Here is an 18,914-nt window from a genome sequence, read left to right as displayed (position 1 = left end):
ACGCCTGTTCGGTGGCGTCTATGCCAAACGGTCTTAGCCTGACCTGGCCCAGGTATATGCAAATGGTCTCGGAAGACCTTTCCGGTGAGAAAATATCAAACAACTCTTGGTATGGTCGTGGTCGTTTAAAGCTTGGAGAGGTGGGAAGCGAGTTCCTTGACCTCATCCTGAACCTTATTGCCCTCGGTGAAGGGGTCGTACATGCGCTGCTGGACGTACTCGGTCAAAGCCTTGTCGTCCATGTTGCGCAAGCCAAGCTCGCGGTCGACACCAGCCTTCTGGGCAGCGCGGATGACACCGCAGGTGACAACAACGCTGACCTCGCGAATGCGGCGGATGTCAGGGTACATCCAGTTCTTCTCGATCTCCTCGGGAGTGAGAGACTCCGAGAGAGCCTTGCCAGAGGCGTAGATCATAGACTGAGTAACGTTGACGGCCTTGGACAGGATGGCACCAAGTCCAATACCGGGGAAGACGTACATGTTGTTTCCTTGGCCGGGCTCAAGGGTCTGGCCGTTGTACTCAACGGCAGGGAAAGGAGAGCCAGAAGCGAAGAGGACGCGGCCCTCGGTGTACTTGATGGCGTCTTCGAAGGTGCACTCAGACTTGCTGCTGGGGTTGGACAGGGGGAAGATGACGGGCATCTTGTTCAACTCAGCCATGCGCTTGATGATCTCGGGAGTGAAGGCGCCACCGATAGTGCTGAGACCCATGAGGATGGTAGGCTTGACGTATTCGATGACATCCTCGAGGGTCTTGTACTGCTTGCCCTCGTTGTCATCGCGAGAGAAGTAGAGCTTGTGCTCGGCAAGCTTGTCGCCACGGTCGTTGGTTATGAGACCCTTGGAGTCAACCAGCCAGAAGCACTTTCTAGCCTGGTCCTCAGTAAGACCCTCGTTCATGAAGAACTCGACGAGCTGCTTGGCAACACCGACACCAGCAGAGCCAGCACCGAAGAAGACGGCACGCTGGTCAGCGGCGGCAACCTTGGACTGCTTGACACCGTTGATGAAACCACCAAGGATGACAGCACCGGTACCCTGGATGTCATCGTTGAACATGGTGTAAGTGTTCTGGTAGCGCTCGAGCGAAGGGAAGGGGTTCTTGAAATCCTCGTACTGGATAACAATACCGGGCCAGCGCTCGGTGAGGGCAGCCATGAGCTCGTCGAGGAACTCGCGCTCCTCGTCAGCAGTGACCTTGTCGCGTCTGCTGCCCAAGTACAGAGGGTCGTTACGGAGCTTCTCGTTGCTGGTGCCCAAGTCGAGGGTCAGGGGGAGAGTGCAATCGGGTCTGATACCAGCGCAGGCAGTGTAGAGAGCGAGCTTGCCGACGGGAATTCCCATGCCGTTGATACCAAGGTCACCGAGACCAAGGATACGTGAGCCGTCTGTGACGACGGTGATCTCGACGTTGTGGGGCCAATTTTGGATGATGGAGTGGAGATTGCCCTTGTCAGAGTATGAGAGGTACATGCCTGGAGTGGGTCAGAAAGGAACAATTGCGATAGCTAGGCAGGATAGGCTTACCCTCAGGCTGGGTGTAGAGTTCTGACCATCGCTGGCAGGCCTCGCCGACGGTGGGAGTGTAGATGACAGGAGTGATCTCCTTGACGTTGCCAGACAAGAGACGGTAGAAGAGGTTGACGTTTGTGTTTCTCAGGTGGGTGAGGTATTGGTACTTTTCAATGGGAGTCTGCTTGTTCTCGAGGAGCTGAAGGCATCTCTTTTCTTGTGCGTCGAAGCTCTCGACAGCGGGAGGGGTGAGGCCGTATGTGCGGAGGTACTTGCGAACCTCAATGGGGTATGCAGTGTCGTAGTCGGCGCTCCTGGAGACGAGTCAGCATCTGGGAAGCTCCAACGGCTGTTCGACGAGAAAGTGCCTACGTTTGCCTTGATGAGACAGCAGGGGGGTGGCTCTGAGTGATGTTTGCTGCAGGAGCAGGAGCAATTGATGCCGAGGAAGACATGGTGGACGAGGTGTGGAAGAATGCAGATGGTCGTCGGGCAGAGGATGAGGGAAGAGGACGTTTAAGTAGGTAACGGAGCACACGAGACGAGGACAGAGACATAGAGAAGGAATTCAGGCTAAAGCAGCCAGCGGTCAGCAATTTATAATCTGTGATGAGACTGAAAAAAAGATTGCCTCATGTCGGAAAGAAGTTTTGTTCGGCATATGAGGCCTCACGAAAACGCAGCCCTCATAGCACGTCGGGCAGTTTGATTCTGGACAATAAAGCTCCACCAAAACTTATACCAACCCCAGCCTTTGTGGGGTGCCGAATCATCGGCCCGGTCGCTCTTGCCCTACGCCGAGTGCCTAGCCTGTCCTCCTTCCCAAATCTCGCTGCAACCGCATCAACTGGATTCTCGTTCGCGACTTGTTACCAAGTTTATGAATGGTTTTAGTCGCTTCCTTTTGCTTTGTTCGCTGCAATCAATCGAAAAATTCTTATGTTACACGTCTTAATTGCCGCTATCTGTTTTCCGACTTCGCAAAGCCGTGCGCAACCGCAGGAACAGCCCCCACGCCTCCGATTTTTCCCGCCGAAGGGATATTTTCAGACTAGTCATGGTCGGTCGACGCGTCCCGACTCTCGGCCTTCATTCCAGCCCGAGACGACCTCTCTTCCCCTGATATTGACTGAGTCCCACTCTGCATTGTCATGGTCGAAGCTTTTATAGGAAGAACGCTATGCATAACAAGTGACCTTGTGCCATATCACGATCCATTTCAGACTAGCCAGCCGTCGCGGCTCTGCAACTCTGAATGTCTTCAAGCCTGTTCTCACATGCTTGCTTCCCCGCAATGACGACGAGATCATGACGAACTTTCGACGTTTGCTCTTGTGCTCGCGGTTGCCTGCCGCTTGCTACCTACACATTAGAATCTCTCATAGTCTTTAGCCACCCTCGATTCCTCAATTGAAACACTTCCACCTCCCTGCCGGTCATCCCTGCAGTCACAATGTCGTCCTGCTTCGGATTCCGCAAGTCAAAGTCCGACGATACACAGCCTCTGCTACCCCAGTACCGCGATGACACAGTCCTTCAGCGTGAGCTTCATCAGAAGCTGCACTCGTATCAGATGATTAGAGCCCTGGCCGATGGATACATGCCCTCGAATGAACAGCTGGTCATCAACCTCAGATCCTTGCTCTCTTCTGATGTCCTGAACCCCACCGATCCAAACCTTAGTGACTCAGGAAGACGCCTTGCCAAGTTCACAAAACAGTGTCTGAAAGACTTTATCGAGTTGCTTGTGCACAAGAACAGCGATGACCAGATTCAAGATTTCATTTGGTCATTGACCCAGTCCAGAGTACATGTCGATGTACAGGATCTAGCAGAGAGAGCATCCACAGCCCAGTCGAAGGCCAAGACTGCTGCTGGTAAATACTGCTGGAAGTAATCCTGTTTCTGATTTATGCTGACGCTATATAGCTTACCAAAGCCTGCAAACGGTTGGATCACTCCTTCTCACAAACTCTGATTTCCGTATATTCCTCTCTGACTTGAACACTGTTGGTCGTGAAATCTTCAAGGATGCTGCCTTCTCTCTGTCAAATGTTGCAGAAGAGGCAGGCAAGAAGATTGAGCCATCGCAACAAGAGCAAGCCAAGCTGACAAAACCCGGAGCTGATTCCGGACCTCCACCCTCAGGCAAGGACCTTGGAAACGACGTTGCAGATGTCTCCAAGGTTGTAGCGAATGGAGTTGCTCAGGTCGCTCAAGATACTGAGCAAAGTGCCGAGGAGAAACTCTCTGGTGATGAGGGTCAGGTCATGGTCAACCGTCTGAAGCAGGCAGTTATGCAACTCAGAAAGCGCCCCGATTACAACCAATCCGTCTCGACTCTTTCAACTCTCCTCAAGCGTTATGCCATTGCTTACTCACGCTCGGTTGAGGAGACTGTTAATGCTCTGGAGGAGGATGTGCATGAGAATGCCGCTATGGATAAGGCTGGTAAGAACTTCTGGTCTCTGCTCTCATCTTTCGGCGACCCTGAAGCCTGGAAGAAGCTTGAGGAGGCATTCAAAAAGGTTGTTTCGCACTCCGAAAAGGATCCCGAGTTTGAGAACCTCATGGTGGACATCGGCAATTCACTCCAGACTCTTCTTACCGACCCAGACTTCTTCGACACTGCCCGCGAGAAGTTTGAGGAGCTACGCGAAAAGTCTCGCAAGGTCGGATCTGAATCCGACCTTCGTACCGATATCGATATCTTCCTTGGACAGCTCCAGGAGACTTTGGTTTCTGTCTTGCACGACGAAGACGTGGCCAAGCTCATGCAGCACGGTCTCCAGATCTTCCGCATTCTGTCGCCTCTTCACAACGCCACAAATCCGGAGCTTATTACTGACGCCATCAACATTTTCATTCCTCTCATGATTGCTGCTGTCCAATACGTACCCATTCCTCGTGTGGAGATCAGCACGCCCGACATTGATCTCCTGCTGGAGAACCTGATCATCGAGCCTGGTAAGACAGTCAACCACTCCTCGTTCTTGCCTTATAAGCTGCGCGTGGAGACCTACAACGACTTTGAGATTCGCAAGGCCAGATTCCGTACTACTTCTACTTCATCTCATTTGGTGACCATCAAGATCGATGGCATTTCTGCCCGTGCTGAGGAAGTTGGTTTCTGGATGCGCGCACATTCGGGTCTCTTCAGACTAGCTGATGAGGGTATCACATCATTCGCCCTTGATGAGAAGGGTCTGGACATCCACCTCGATGTAGAGGTTGCAAAGGACAGAATGGAGTCGATTCTCAGCTTGAAGGCTGTTCGCGTTAATGTTCACAAGCTTGATTATACCTTGCGCAAGAGCAAATTCTCCTGGGTCGCTTGGCTCGTCAAACCTATCCTTCGACCCATTGTTCGTAAGGTCATGGAGAAGCAGATTGCTACCGCTATTGCAGACGCCTTGCACACAGCCAACCGCGAACTTCTCTATGCACGCGAGCGTCTGCGTGCTACTCGCATCGCCGACCCCAACGACCTCGTTACCTTCTTCAAGGCAATCGCAGCCCGTCTGCAACCCGAGGAAGATCCAGACCTCTACACCCGCGTTGGTATTGCTCAGCCTGGCAAGGGCGTCTTCAAGGGCAAGTACGCACCTGGAAGCGTGGTCAAGCTTTGGAACGAAGAGGCCGCTCATGCCGAGGAGAGGATTCTGGACGGCTCGGAGGTCAGAGGCTGGAGAAACGATGTCTTCAACTTGTTGGCCGTCTAAATTTGTAACACATGACATTGATGAATCACGAAGGACATGCTTTCGGAGGAGATGGAAGAAATGCAGACAGTTGAAATGAGCCATGAGAATCAACAGCATGAATTGTATTGTAATTCAAGATATCTGATCTCACTCAGTAGCAAGCACAGTTGTCATTACATCTTCTTACTCCCTGTCTCTTTCCTGTTGGTTGGTGAATGTCATTAGCAAGGTACGCAAGAGCTTTGGATCGGTCTGCTCTCCACACCAGATCCTTACCCAAAAAGCGAACCCAGCAAAAAGCAACTCCTCCGTAGCAATATATAGGGCTACGTCATCGCAAAGAACTTAGTGGCTGGTACTTGCCTCTATAACACAGCCCTTTTGTGCTCTTCTCATTTACCATCAAACAACGTCTTCCTTTATCTATTGTCTCTCTACATATGCGAAGGTTCAGTTCAATCGCACGCACAATGTCTCAACAACGTGTACGTACAATCTCACATGTGACTGCTTCTTCAAGCTCAGAGCTGACCAAACACGTTACAGATCAGCTTCAAGGTCGAGGGCGAAGGTATTATATTTTGGCGACACACAATTCTTCGGTGGTTCTGACATTGTCATAGTCCAAGGTGTCAACTTCAGAAGCTTCACCGTCAAGCAAGCCAAATCTCTGGGAATCACCGGTCACGTCCAGAATGCCTCTGACGGCAGCGTATGTCAAGCCCAGTCCACTCAAGTGTTACAAGAACACTCACCTCTATAATCAGGTCACTGGCGAAGCTCAGGGTGATAGTGGTTCTTTGAAGGAATTCCAGCAGCACCTGAACAAAGGTCCTTCGGCTGCTAATGTGACAAAGCTTGATGTCAACGATATCAAGACCAAGGAAGGCGAGAGTGACTTTACCCAGTGATTGCTTGGCGAAACACCTTCCTGACATGAATGAAACGACGGATATGAAACGAAACAGAAGAGTTGCCTTGTGTTGAAAGAAGGAAACTTGAGAGAAGGAAACAAAAAGTATCCTTTGCCTTGCTTCGTGCAACCATGATATATGGTGTTCGCAACGTTGCCACTTTGCTGGCCAAAAAGAACTCAGAATGAATACACCCTTTCTGAGAAACTACAAAATTGCTTCGTCCATAGGCCTTTTTCAAACGTGTCCAAGTAAAGATGTCCTTAAAATACCACTCGTGGTGTCCATTCTCTCATATAATGTGGCTTCATTGGTCTCGCAAGACAAGAAGCTTGTTGCCAACACGACCGTCCCATTCTCGACGCCTCATGCTCCCCAAGTCGCCTCCTATACAATGTCGCCGTCATTACAAGAAATTTCGTCTCGAGTACCACCGAGTGTAAGCCGCGATGTATGACTGTTATTCTCAATCGCCGTCTTCAGCATGGTCAGCTGGCCATGAAGAAGTGCTTGTCTCCGGCGCCTTCTCGTGCACGCAGACCCCGAACCGACATTCCACGAGGTTGGACCCCGTTTTCTTGTTGGAAACACCGATTTGTTGTCGTTCGCCAATCTCAACACGGGAATTGCCAAGCTGGCCTTGCCGGTCAGACTCGGGCTTCAGTCAACGTTGGCTCGGAGGGATCGATTGCAGCTGAGCAACATTCCGCCGACGGTGATTCCACTCTCCGCATACAGAAAAGTGTCTTACCAGCCCGCGATAGTATATATAGAGGAGCAGCATAACTGCCACCGTAGATATTCGTAAATCATATACAGACACTCAAACCACCTACAAGTCACTTTCGAACCCGACCTCACAGACTCACCCACAATCATGTACAGGACGAGGACCTTGACAACGCCCCGAGGCATTGGCTGTTGCGCCAGAGCGGTAGCCAATGTTGGAGAGACCAAGACCAGCTTCCTCATCATGAGTTACACACAACCCAGAAAATTCAGCACAACACCGTCTCGAGCCTTGAAGCAATTCTTCCCAGAACCAGATGCTCCCAGCATCAGAACCACGGAAGCAGCATGGCCACACCCTATCTACACCAAAGAGCAGATGGAATCTGTTGTAATCGCCCACCGAGAAGCCAAAACATGGTCAGACTGGACAGCACTGGCTGCAATCCGTACGCTGCGATGGGGACTTGATCTTGCTACTGGCTACAAGCACGACAAAGCAGTTGCCAGTGGAGAGAAGAGTGCCAAAAACGCCAACCAGAAGCACGTCATGACGGCGAGGAAATACATGATCAGAAATGTTTTCCTTGAGTCGGTAGCTGGAGTGCCAGGAATGGTGGCTGGTATGCTACGACACCTGCACTCAATGCGCCGGATGAAGAGAGACAATGGATGGATTGAGACTCTGCTTGAAGAGTCGTACAACGAGAGGATGCATCTCCTCACCTTCCTCAAGATGGCAGAGCCCGGACCGTTCATGAAGTTCATGGTTCTCGCAGCTCAAGGAGTGTTTTTCAATGCCATGTTTGTGGCTTACCTGGTGTCACCTCGCACGGCACACCGCTTCGTCGGATATCTCGAAGAAGAAGCAGTGCTCACATACACACGCGAGATTGCAGACCTAGATGCTGGACGGCTTCCAGAGTGGGAGAATCTGGTGGCACCAGACATCGCCATCAAGTACTGGCACATGCCCGAGGGTCATCGCACAATGCGCGATCTGTTGATGTACATGTAAGTGTGACAGAAGTTGAACAAGCAGACGACAGAAGCTGACAAGAGACAAACAGTCGCGCAGACGAGTCGAAGCATCGCGAGGTCAACCACACTCTGGGCAACCTCAATCAGAAGGAAGACCCCAATCCTTACGTATCGGAGTACAAGGACAAGTCAATTCCTCATCCAGGAAAGGGGCTTGAATATCCCAAGCCAACAGGATGGGAAAGATCAGAGGTCATTTGAGGAAGGGAAGACGAAAAGAGAGATGTCTGCTCTGGTGGTCACAAAGGCTGAATGAAGGTCAAGGATGACAGGCGTTCGGGATTAGACAGGCGGGTGTGGGGCGTTTTGAGCGATCCGGACGGGTTTGGGTTTGTTTTTAGGGTGCATTGACGGAGCTCCACAGATTGGCGCATACAAGAGTAGATACGAGCAGCTGGCTACTCTGGTTTGAATATACCATGACGCAGATCTGAGATTTCTTGTGTACAATTGAAGTTGGTCGAAACAGTGAGACAGGTCGAAATATCAAGGACAGCAGAAACAAACGTCCTTTCTGGCATTTGGGTGGCCAGCGGCAGGTTGGATCATGAGGCAGCAGTAGCGACAGGAGCACCCCTTTCCGTCCGCTTAGATACCCCGGTACCTTGCGACAACTCGCTGTCAGCATGAGCGAATACTCGTCCGTCTTCAGTGTCAATGACAGGCTGGCCTTGCTCGACACGGACACGGATGGCGAGAGTCTCGTCAGCGACCACTTCGACTCGCACAAGTACGCCATGCCCGACCCATACGCATACAGCCCCAACCGCAGCTCTCAGGCTACCCTCACCCCGCCCGACTCGTCCGACAGAAAGCAGGACTATGACACTCTGACCGGCGCACACGATTCCGAAGCATACAACAGCGACAACGACTACACCTCGTCTCTTTCGCGCACCGGCTCCATCTCGAGCAGATACTCCATCTATTCCCTGTCGCGCGTCAGTTTCGCCAGTCAACTCGCCCAGCTCAGTTCCATCCAACTGCCCGATGCCACCTCGTTGTCTGCACGTATATCATGCATGCCTACCTCGGCCAGCGCCGCCAACGCTCTGAAAGACTCCTCGGACCAGATACGACGATGGATCCGAAACGCACACACCGTTCTAGATGGCTTGGACGCTGAAGATGATGTTGAATGGGCTGCTGCCGGTGGAAGGGAAGGTTTGGCTGACGTTGACCGTGCCATTGGTCGTTTCGACAAGGTCGTCAAACTCTACATACTCTCAGTTGAAGAGCTGCATCTGAGACAGGATATTGCCACGTTAGCCAAGGATCAGCTTCAGGCTAGTGCTGATGACATGGACATTGTCATCAAGGAATGGCAAAAGATCAAAGACTCATTGGCTGGCGTCAAGGAACAGGTCGAGATTGCCATGGAATGGGAAGAACTCTCCACCTCTGTCGGCACCGGAATCGCTCTCGAGCTCGATGATCTAGCTGGCCTGGTATTTGAGATGGAGGAGCAGAGACATCAGTCCGTCACCTCTAGCTCGGCCAACGCTGACCAGCACGTTGACATTGATGAGTTGAAACACATTGTTGACGAAAAGGCCGGCACTAGCAAAGCCGCCCCCAATCCTCGCCTGAGTCTGCCTGCTCCTTTTTCGCCCACATCGGCATTGCAGGCCTCTCCGACCGTAGTGAATATGGAAGACAACTTGCTCGCCCTGTTCGCTCGCATGCAGCCTCTGAGAGCATCCTTAGACTTCTTACCTATGCGCCTATCTGTCTTTCATTGCAGAGGCAACACTGTGTTCCCCACAGCGTGTCTCAACTTGGAAGCTAGAAGAGATGCCCTCGAGGCCCAGTGGAAGAAGCTCGAAGCCGATGCTGAAGCCCTGCGTCGTGAGTTGGGCGAAGATCGATGGCTTCTGGTCTTCCGAAACGCTGGCAAACAGGCTCTGAAGATGTGTCAGTCGGTTTCGAGAAGCGTAGAAAAGCTTGCGACAGCTCTTGATCGCGATGAGCAGCATACAGACCCGGCTGCGCTAGCGAAGAAGATTGAGAGCTACGAAGCAAAGAAGAATCATTACGGCACTGCCATCGAAAGAGTGCTTGCCATCATTGATCGTGGAGTGCTTGATCGACTGACCGTCAATGGTGAGATTTTAGGCCTCCAGTCCGACATGAAAAGAAAATGGGCAGGCATTCAGGCCGAGATGCGAGAGCTGGACTCACGCTTGCTGGGAGTGAACCTTGACTTGAGGAATCAGCAACTACGGGATTCTGTCAGTACCATTGTCTCGTCCGAACACTCAATGACTAGCAGTTTCATGGACACGCCTAGAAGCTCGTCAGCCTCATCCATCAGTCGACCTGATATGACACCCAGACGCTCTTCTCGCTTCACTCGCTTTGTCAGTGCTATTCCACGCCGGACTCCGCAGTCGAAGCCTAAGGACTCGAGACCATCTCTGAATTACAAGACCTCGCGAAGCAACTTGGCTTCTGGTGGAGCCACACACACGCCATACACACCTCCACCTGCAGTAGACCCTCTGGTCCGCCAGTTCAAGGCTCCTGAGAATAAACCTCGATGGAACATCACAACTAACACGAGAAGCACGTCTCTCAACTCACTTCATCCCCCGTCATCTGAGCCTTCCACAAATCGTAGAGTCACACTACCTCAGCGTCCTACGACTCCTCACTCTACAGGCTCTAAGATTCCAACCCCGAGCTCGTTCAGTCGCAGTACAAATTCGCCTGTAACCTATTCCCCAGCTACACCTTCAAAACGACATGTCTCGACACCTGCAAGCTCGCCATTGACCCCACGAGCACAGAGTTCACTGGCACATTCGTCTTTCTCAAGTAGCGCGAAACCACGATCATCGTCCTCTTCGTTACTACCGGGCGTGCACCCGCCAAGGGCTCCCTCCTCGCTCCGAAAAACCAGCTACCTGTCGCCCACATTAGATGACCATGACGAGAATGGGGATTACTCAAACACAGACAGTTTGGCGCCTAGACGACAGATAAGAGCTGCAAGTGCTATGAGCCATGCCGGCGCAGAAAGAAAGACCAGTGGTAACCTATTTGGATTTTCGAGGACTAAGCAAGGTAGAAGCGGTAGTAGACTTGACACTGCCGGCTCTGCTGATGCGGTACGTGAGTGAATAGCCAGCGAGCGAGTCTAGCAATGATATCATGACAGGATCAGGTGTTCAAGGCGTTTTCAGTTGCTCACGGGTAAGGAATATTAGCATAGCAGGAGGGCTACAGTGACAGAATCAGAGACGTTGGAGTTGTATTTTTGTCATTATTACATCTTCGATTCAGCAATGCTATAAGATTAGGATTGAGTTCTTTGCATGCAAAAGAGTGAAACTACTTCAAATTGCGACTGGAGCTGGACTGCAAAATCCTTCACACACGTTCAATCATCACAATATAGCTGCAAAATTGCAGACTAACTTCCGTACGGGAGGCGTGGTCATAGAAATCTCTTATCATTACCTTTCCTCCCTGGCCATTGATATGTTTAGACAGGATATTGTGCATTGTTACAGCTAGAGCTTGATGTTTGTCACTGGGAGGAAGTATGACAGTCTTTAGCATGAGAAGGATGGTTCTGATCGTCCTAGCAGAAGCTTGCATCCATCGATCTATGCTTCGTCTACACCTTCTAATGCTTTTGGGGTATCGTCTATTTGAAAACACAAGTTCTGTATCCACCTAGTTCTGTGTTTGCTCTCATGTGCCCTGCCTTCGCGACTCTACGAGTAACACACGCTTCATCATTCTGGTTGTGCATCTCTTCTTATCTGGCAGCAGGACCCTTCGCTCTACCGCCACCAGCGCTGCGACCTCCACTTGACTTTTGCGGCAAGTTGGCAACAATATTCAGACCTCTAGCACCCTTCAGACCCATCTTGCCCACAGTCTTTCTCTCCAGACCAGGGATCTCGTCGCAGCCTAGAGCCTCGATGGCGAACTTGTTGGCCTCGGCAACGAGCTGGTCGTCATTCCATCTCATCGATTTCGCATGAGCCTTGTAGAAGCCCAACCATGCTTGGTAAGTCTTTCCCTTGGCTTCGTACTTGTCCACGATGGCCTCGATCTGGGGTATTTCAGATGCAAAGTCGGGGTTGGCGGTCTCGAAGGTGATGGCTTTGAGAACGTGGCGAGGGAAGAAGGATTCTGGCTCGGTGACGATGAAGACGGATCTGCCCTCTTTGCCTGCGCGTGCGGTACGGCCCAGACGATGGATGTAAGACTCCTTGTCTGCAGGAAGACCAATCTGGAAGACGTTCGAAACACCGGGGAAGTCGAGACCACGAGCAACGACGTCGGTGGCAACAAGGATGGCACTGGTGGCTTCACGGAAGTCGTTTGTCACCTTGGTGCGGCGCGACTGGCTGACTCTGGCGTGAAGAACGCTTGCGTAGGGCAGACCGGGAATTTGTGAGAGAACGTCATGATAGAAATCGGCAAGAGCTGCTGTGGGTGCAAAGACGATTGCCTTGAACTCCGCAGGACCAATGAGCTTGCATTCAGACTTGATTGATGCCACCATGGCAGGAACAACTTGAGACCACGTCTCGAGAGTGACAAGAAGTTGCGGTACACGCTGATGGATCTGTGCTTCACCTGCAGGAATGGTAGAGATGAACTTGTATCCTGATGCGAGGACAAGGTGGGCGAATTGTTGAACGTGAGGTGCGATGGTGGCCGAGAAGAGCATTCCCTGGCGCTTCGATTGCTCCTTGTCGGGCAAGCACCTGATGATCTTCTTGAGATCCTCCATAAATCCCATATCCAGTAATCTGTCAGCCTCGTCGAGAACCAAGGTATCAAGGTTACGGAATGACTGTATGATCTGTTGGTTTCCAAGGTGGTCGTAAAGACGGCCAGGGGTAGCGATGAGGATATCACAGCCGTCTCCTCTGAGGATGTCGCGCTCCTCCTTCTCCTTGTTGGTGCCTCCGATTGCGATAGACACTCTGAATTGTGGCAGGCGTTGAAGCAGGTTCGATGCCTCCTTCGCAATCTGCATAGCAAGTTCACGTGTGGGTGAGATAACTAGCAAAGAGATTCCAGAGCCACGAGGCTTGTTCTTATTGATCAGAGTTTGGATAGCAGGTAGAAGGAAAGCAATTGTCTTTCCAGTTCCAGTTTTGGCTTGAGCCAGGCAGTCAATGCGCTTTTCCAGCAGTTCGTGAAGAGTGGCCTCCTGCACGGGCATCATGTGGTCGAATTTGAGATCATCAGTGATGGTCTTCAGTAGTAACGGGTCCAGCAAATTCTTCAGGTCGGTAAATCTCATTGAATCAGACGGCACTGGGATAGAGAGCGGTGCCACAGGCACAAGAGGGACAGCAGAAGCATTCCCTTGATTGCGGTTCTGCTCTCTTGGTTCAGAATCTCTCTTGGGACGCTTGTTAGGATTTCCCTTGGGCTTCTTTGAAGGATTGGCGCGACGGCGCGACTTTTGTAGTGCTGACGCGTCCATAACTGTGTCGACGGACAATGACCTGGTTTCGAAGAACTGTGGTGGTTGTTTGTTGTCGTCAGACTTTTCGATGTTGTTGCTCGACCGGCAGAACACCGCAACTCTCTCCGGACGACGCCCCTCGCAAACGCTAGCTTGAAAAATATGGAATGGACAAACAACTCTACGCGCCTGAGTTTTTCTACTTGACACGCGTTGCACATAGAAAGTTCAGGCAAATTGTGTTCCAGTCAAATGTGATTTTTCCATAGCCATGCCTCCAGTACAAAAAGGATTCCGCATTTTGCCAGCCATAACATGACAGTCTAGCGCGTGTGAAAGACGGCCGTCCGACTCCATGCTTGCACCATGGCACAACGTGAGCTGTTTTCACAAGCTGCCCGCCGTCTTCGTTGACAAGTCTGCGCCTTGTTCCGCTGATTACTGGTTCTGTTGACCTCGCTATCTCGCGTTGCAAAATGTCGCGCTGCTATATAAAATGACCCAATCCAGCCGTCTTTTCAACACAAGCACCTAATCCACTCAGGGAGTTACGTGATGACCGATGGACGGTCTCGCTGAACCTTCGTTTCTATCTGTACGTGCGAGCTGCATCGACGGATTGAGGAATCGCTCGATTTGTGACAGATCGATGGAAGGAAAGATTCGGACAGGGTTTCTCACGTGTTTTGGGGCACAGTGACTTACCGCTTTGAGTTAGAACGCCTCTGCGAGAGCTCGAGAAGTGGAAAGGCACTTCTGCTCTCCAGAATTGACATCGTCATTCGCGACAGGATAGTACTAGATCAGGATCATCGCATCTTGCTGATGTAGTTGACTGATTAGTTTGCTCAATAACATACTGATTCACCGATAGCCTGATCACTCGGCATGCATCGGAGTGAGAAAGAGGTGTAAGTGACGATCAATGCACTAGTATGCTCTCACGGCGATGTAGAACAACAGGGTCACATCTGGTTGATGTGAAGGTCCCACACGGGAGTGTGGCCATGTAGAGTGGTGTTTCAGCTGGACGTCTCGTGCATAGTATTTGTTCCTCGAAAGAATTGGGCTCTTTATAGACACGACAGCTCTTAGCGCATGGTGATACGGATTTGTGTGATAGCTGTAGCATCCCTATGTACAGTCTGTAATGCTGTCGCCTCTTGGTGGGCATTGATTTTCCAACATTAGAGTTTCATTTTGAAGAATATGCCACGGAGACGGAGTGGAAGAATATCGCTTTGAAAAAGCTCTAATCAGCATCTTGGTAATAGACCTGCCATTGTGGCGCGAATACGGCGTTCTTGTGTATTGAAGTCTGTAATTTCCATCGTACTCCGCCTGCGGCAACAAGCAAGAGGCATCAAGAGGCACAGATGTTCTTCAGGAAGACCATGTTTTACACCTTGTAGTACACGAGGAGATAGAAGAGAACGAGAGAGACACGAAAGTGTGGGGATGAGCTAGTACATGGATAGTTCAGGGTGATCGAAACCGGCAGGTCGAGGAAGCAGGTTGCAAATCCCGAAGCCACTCCACAGACCCCGAAGCGAAGTAGCGGCGGCAGAGGCCCAAGGATGAGACACACCGATATCAAAGTCATAATGGTTCCGAACAAAAAGTATGGTTGCGTCAAAGTGGATTCATGATTTTCAGTGGGACGAACTAGACCAGACACGCCAGACGCGCCCGCTTCGTGCGAATAAGTAACGCTTGATAACATTACGGATTGAAGAAAGGAAAGTGCCTATCACAGGGTGATGATTCTGAGGCTTTTAGGTGTCTTTGCTTTCATGAACAGTCGTGCCTTCTCATGTCTGACACTTCAGTCCCGGACCCGGAGGACGCGCAAGGAACGGATTCTAGCACACCGGACAGTCTATGCAGGCCTATAGTTGCAGCTCATAAGACACGCTGTCAAGTGTCGGCAGAATTGGCGAGGGATCGTAACTCTTGAACGGTGATGCGTGAACAAAAGGAACGCAACGAGGCGCAGAATCATTAGGATCGACTGCATGTGAATAGAACCCCCAAAGGGTATGCTTGCCGAAAGGATTTTGCGACATGCTCCCTCGATACTCGGATATGGTCCATTCCGCCGAGAACAATAGAGCCAGGGGATAATGGTTGGTATTGGGACGCATGACAAGGCATCGGTTTAGCGGTCCGTGTATGCCAAACGTAAGGCTCCAGTCCGTTGGGTCACGGCCGTAGAGCTGTGGATTTTGGCACGAGAAGCCAGATAATCCACAAAAAACCGCCTGTGATCATCACGAAGCACTTGAGATCGAGATTCGTATAGGACCCGAACATCATCCCCTTGTGCTAAAGTGTGTAACACGTTTAGCTATAGAAATGCATAGTAGTAATGAAAAGCAACATGTTACCCACGAAGAGACAATTACTTGTCGGTTCTCTGTGGACATGCCTCTGCTTCCTAAGACAACTATGCCTTTTTATAGTCTACGTTGTACTCTTAGCTGTAGTCGGAGTACGATGGAAAGTACAGGCTCGCGACTCGAGTATGCGGGAGGAGAAAGCTGAAAGATATGTATACTCAATAGTGGACGTGTTTGACCATGAAACGCCGTGGTATCAGTAGCCCAAACTCCTTATGTGTGCACGCGGTCCCAAGCTCCGATGATCCCCAAAACCCAAGAGAAACAGATTATAAGGAAAGTTGGGCTGGATCATGATCCAGCATCGATGAGTTGTTGAACGACCCCACATCCCTCGCAATTGACAAGTCGTCGCAACGCCTCAACTGTCATGCGTAGCTCTGCATTACGCTTCTCCACCTCGTCGTTCTGGGTAGACAGCTGACGCATATACTCGGCCGCATGAGCAATCACGCCGGCTTTGCTGAGGGGTCTGATGCCGTTATTGGTGGTAGCAGCAGCATTCTGCGACGCACTAGCAGACGCGTAGGTGGGGCCAATGTCCTCCATGTCGAGGTTGAGACACGGCGATGTCGTTGAGGGAACTGCTGCACGCAACTGCTCGATTTGTGTGTTGAGGTTCTCGCGATAACGCCGCTCAATCACATGATGTGGTAGTCTCTTTTCCTTCGGCGCAGGCTTGACAGCGGGTGCCTCCTCAAGCGTGTCGTAGGTAGTATCGGTACGGACACGCTTCAGACTAGGGCGAGCATCGAAGGGCGGCGAGTCGGCAGGAATGATAATCTCGGTTGTTGGAGTATCATTGCGTGAAGAAATTGATGTTGCGTCTGTAGTTGTGTGGTTGGTCGTGGTATTGTTGCTCAGGCTTGTGCCGGGGTTGCACACAGTTTGACCGGCGGACCGCGCCGAACCGTTCTGCGGCATGTTGCGAGGGCAGAGTGGTGAGTTCCAACAGTCGAAGGGCAGTCCGGCAGGACGCTGTGCTGCTCGTTGTCTTCCAGTTTCGCAAATGCTGAGTCCGCTCTCGGCGGGCTGTTGCTGCCATGATGATGTTCTAGGTGTTGTGAAATCCGACTCATTGTGCTGTTGGTCAGATCGTGCGGCCATGGCGACACTGTCGAAGCGCTTTCGGTTCAAGACCGGGGCGTCTTGCTGCTCGATGTACTGTGCACACATGTTTCTTTGGTGGGAGCGACGTAGAATACGAGATGAGTGACTCGAATCCGTGCACCGACTGCCTGGGACTGGAGGGAAGCACAAACACGCCGGCTGGAAATGCCAAAGCAACGATCAGATCCCAACAGGATTGATAGTGGTTGCGTACGAAAGAAAAAGCTCGGTACGATTGATGAAATTGGAGAGAAACCACCTACCTTGGCCAGGGGGCCTTTGGACAGTATATACGTGGGCTTGAGGCATTGCTGCTGTCAACAGGTCCGGTTTGAATTCTGGGCAGACCCGTGGTGATGGGAGGCTACGACAGCTTGTTGTAGGAACGGGCAGCGTGCAAGGTCCAGTATCAGGTGATGGCCTGGACCAAGCAGTCAAACATCACGCCACTGCTCCCACCAATGTACTTTTGTACCCACGCTAAGGCGTTCTGTCGCGGCCGGCGAGCCTCCTGTTCCGGATCCGCCCCCGTCGGCCAATCACGGACGACTCTCGCTCTGCATCAATAGGCGACGACAGGCAAAATCGCGATAGAAAAACCAATTCTCTAGGGCTCGGGCCAAACAGCCATCCAGCCTTACGAGAAAGGACCGACGGCGTGCGCTCGTCGCTGTCTTTACTCGAGTCGTGGTGACACGGTGCATCGGCTACGCAAATCCTGCCCTGTTACGGCTTCGACTGCCGTTGCTGGACGCTCTCAAAACTCGCTCCCCACCCACCTTGACCTACTAGATATCTATATACAACTGCTCTGTGCTGCTGCTGAGCTTCCGGCTTGGTCATTTGTGTCTCTTTCTTTGCCGTGCTGCATCTCAGTCCGAACATCGCTGTGTCGTGCATCCGAGAGTGCCTGGACCGCTTTTTTTCGTTCCCCTCGATCCCTCAATCACCCGTTCTGCCCCCTCCATCACCAGATCAATCACCAGACCTCGACACAAACATGCCCTGGCGAAACTCGGACGCATACGGCTCGCAGCCATATGCCGCCTTCACTGACCCGAATGGCTTTAATTTTACCTTTGATGTGGGCTCAGACAACTTCATGAGCCCATATGCATTCCCTCATATGTCGCCTGATTCCGCATGTTAGTATAACCCCCCTCTCGCTCCAAGCTTCACACCATCGTCACCATGGACCTTCTGCTATCATCCCCAAGTACCCCACGATACTCATACAGTCTTCCAGGGACTCCAACCTCACAGCAGTTCGCAACCTCGAACCAATCAGATTCTCTGTCTCCGCTAGAAATCAACAACTTCACCTCTCCAGCCCAGGATCAGGATCTGCAATATGCGCCATCCGCGAACGCTTCTGTTCATTCTGATGGAAGCTCAATTCCTGCTTTCTCCATCCGCCATTCTTACCCGGACCAACAGAAGCCTTCGACACAGATGATCGATTCCAGTAACTTGTCTCACGGCCAAAAACGCAACTCTTCGTTCCTGGACCTTGAAGCACCTCAAGTTCCTATCGAGCATGTTGCTCAACCTACCTCTTCAACATCACCTCCCGCTGTGCCTATCAAATCACGACAGAGCTCTAGTGCTGGTAGCCCCGAGGAAGCCTCCCAACCCTCTGATGCTGCCGCTGCTCGTGTTCGCACGACAGATTCTGCAAAAGTACGACACAACATCGTAGAGCGACGATATCGTGAGAACATCAACGCACAGGTTGATGTATTACGCGAAAGTATCGTCGCTACTGTTCACTCGAAAGAGGAGCAGCAAGGCGGATCGGCGTCTCGTCTAGGAGCCGATGAGCTCAAACGTCTGACCAAAGCCGCCGTCATCGCAGCGGCCACGAAACAAATCAGACGTGCAAGGACTGAGAATGAACGCCTGCTTGACGAGCACCGCGCTCTACAGGCCCAGATTCGAGAACTTGAAAGTCTGGTCAAGTGTGGAGATTGTCCGCTTATGAAGCTGACCGTCGACCTCAGTCTGGAAAGCCCGACTCAGCCACCTTGAGTTATCTTGTGTGCGGCAGCGTCGTGGACCAGGCT

At 51.6% G+C, this 18,914-nt stretch overlaps 8 protein-coding genes across 8 annotated transcripts; 5 read left to right on the top strand and 3 right to left on the bottom strand.

Annotated features, from left to right (window-relative positions):
* Positions 1 to 125: 125 nt before the first annotated feature.
* On the bottom strand, positions 126 to 1,969 carry M437DRAFT_67031 (uncharacterized protein; the record flags this gene model as incomplete). Its single annotated transcript, XM_041024873.1, has 3 exons — positions 126 to 1,477; positions 1,530 to 1,828; positions 1,887 to 1,969. 3 exons carry the CDS (start codon positions 1,967 to 1,969, stop codon positions 126 to 128), a joined length of 1,734 nt encoding a protein of 577 aa, XP_040878592.1.
* Positions 1,970 to 2,967: 998 nt separating this feature from the next.
* Positions 2,968 to 5,236, top strand: M437DRAFT_51060 (uncharacterized protein; the record flags this gene model as incomplete). The annotated part of the gene is made up of 2 exons (XM_041022121.1): positions 2,968 to 3,391; positions 3,444 to 5,236. 2 exons carry the CDS (start codon positions 2,968 to 2,970, stop codon positions 5,234 to 5,236), a joined length of 2,217 nt encoding a protein of 738 aa, XP_040878591.1.
* A 452-nt stretch (positions 5,237 to 5,688) lies between these two features.
* M437DRAFT_85528 (Acylphosphatase) lies at positions 5,689 to 6,129 on the top strand (the record flags this gene model as incomplete). The annotated part of the gene is made up of 4 exons (XM_041028298.1): positions 5,689 to 5,703; positions 5,765 to 5,789; positions 5,842 to 5,930; positions 5,986 to 6,129. The coding sequence occupies 4 exons, from the start codon at positions 5,689 to 5,691 to the stop codon at positions 6,127 to 6,129; spliced, it is 273 nt and encodes a 90-aa protein (XP_040878590.1).
* A 976-nt stretch (positions 6,130 to 7,105) lies between these two features.
* M437DRAFT_76240 (putative alternative oxidase) lies at positions 7,106 to 8,103 on the top strand (the record flags this gene model as incomplete). The annotated part of the gene is made up of 2 exons (XM_041026587.1): positions 7,106 to 7,875; positions 7,932 to 8,103. 2 exons carry the CDS (start codon positions 7,106 to 7,108, stop codon positions 8,101 to 8,103), a joined length of 942 nt encoding a protein of 313 aa, XP_040878589.1.
* Positions 8,104 to 8,822: 719 nt separating this feature from the next.
* On the top strand, positions 8,823 to 10,646 carry M437DRAFT_21684 (karyogamy protein; the record flags this gene model as incomplete). The annotated part of the gene is made up of 1 exon (XM_041019023.1): positions 8,823 to 10,646. A coding segment is annotated over one exon (1,824 nt), but the record flags the coding sequence as incomplete, so codon positions are not given.
* A 1,022-nt stretch (positions 10,647 to 11,668) lies between these two features.
* On the bottom strand, positions 11,669 to 13,093 carry M437DRAFT_51588 (DEAD-domain-containing protein; the record flags this gene model as incomplete). Its single annotated transcript, XM_041022205.1, has 1 exon — positions 11,669 to 13,093. The coding sequence occupies one exon, from the start codon at positions 13,091 to 13,093 to the stop codon at positions 11,669 to 11,671; it is 1,425 nt and encodes a 474-aa protein (XP_040878587.1).
* A 2,939-nt stretch (positions 13,094 to 16,032) lies between these two features.
* On the bottom strand, positions 16,033 to 16,665 carry M437DRAFT_51117 (uncharacterized protein; the record flags this gene model as incomplete). Its single annotated transcript, XM_041022130.1, has 1 exon — positions 16,033 to 16,665. The coding sequence occupies one exon, from the start codon at positions 16,663 to 16,665 to the stop codon at positions 16,033 to 16,035; it is 633 nt and encodes a 210-aa protein (XP_040878586.1).
* Positions 16,666 to 17,851: 1,186 nt separating this feature from the next.
* Positions 17,852 to 18,879, top strand: M437DRAFT_85523 (uncharacterized protein; the record flags this gene model as incomplete). The annotated part of the gene is made up of 2 exons (XM_041028297.1): positions 17,852 to 17,996; positions 18,098 to 18,879. 2 exons carry the CDS (start codon positions 17,852 to 17,854, stop codon positions 18,877 to 18,879), a joined length of 927 nt encoding a protein of 308 aa, XP_040878585.1.
* Between the last annotated feature and the right edge of the window lie 35 nt (positions 18,880 to 18,914).

The sequence above is a fragment of the Aureobasidium melanogenum genome (assembly GCF_000721775.1).
Source record: "Aureobasidium melanogenum CBS 110374 unplaced genomic scaffold scaffold_14, whole genome shotgun sequence".
NCBI classification, from domain to species: domain Eukaryota; kingdom Fungi; phylum Ascomycota; class Dothideomycetes; order Dothideales; family Saccotheciaceae; genus Aureobasidium; species Aureobasidium melanogenum.
This window is presented reverse-complemented; position numbering and strand designations above follow the sequence as displayed.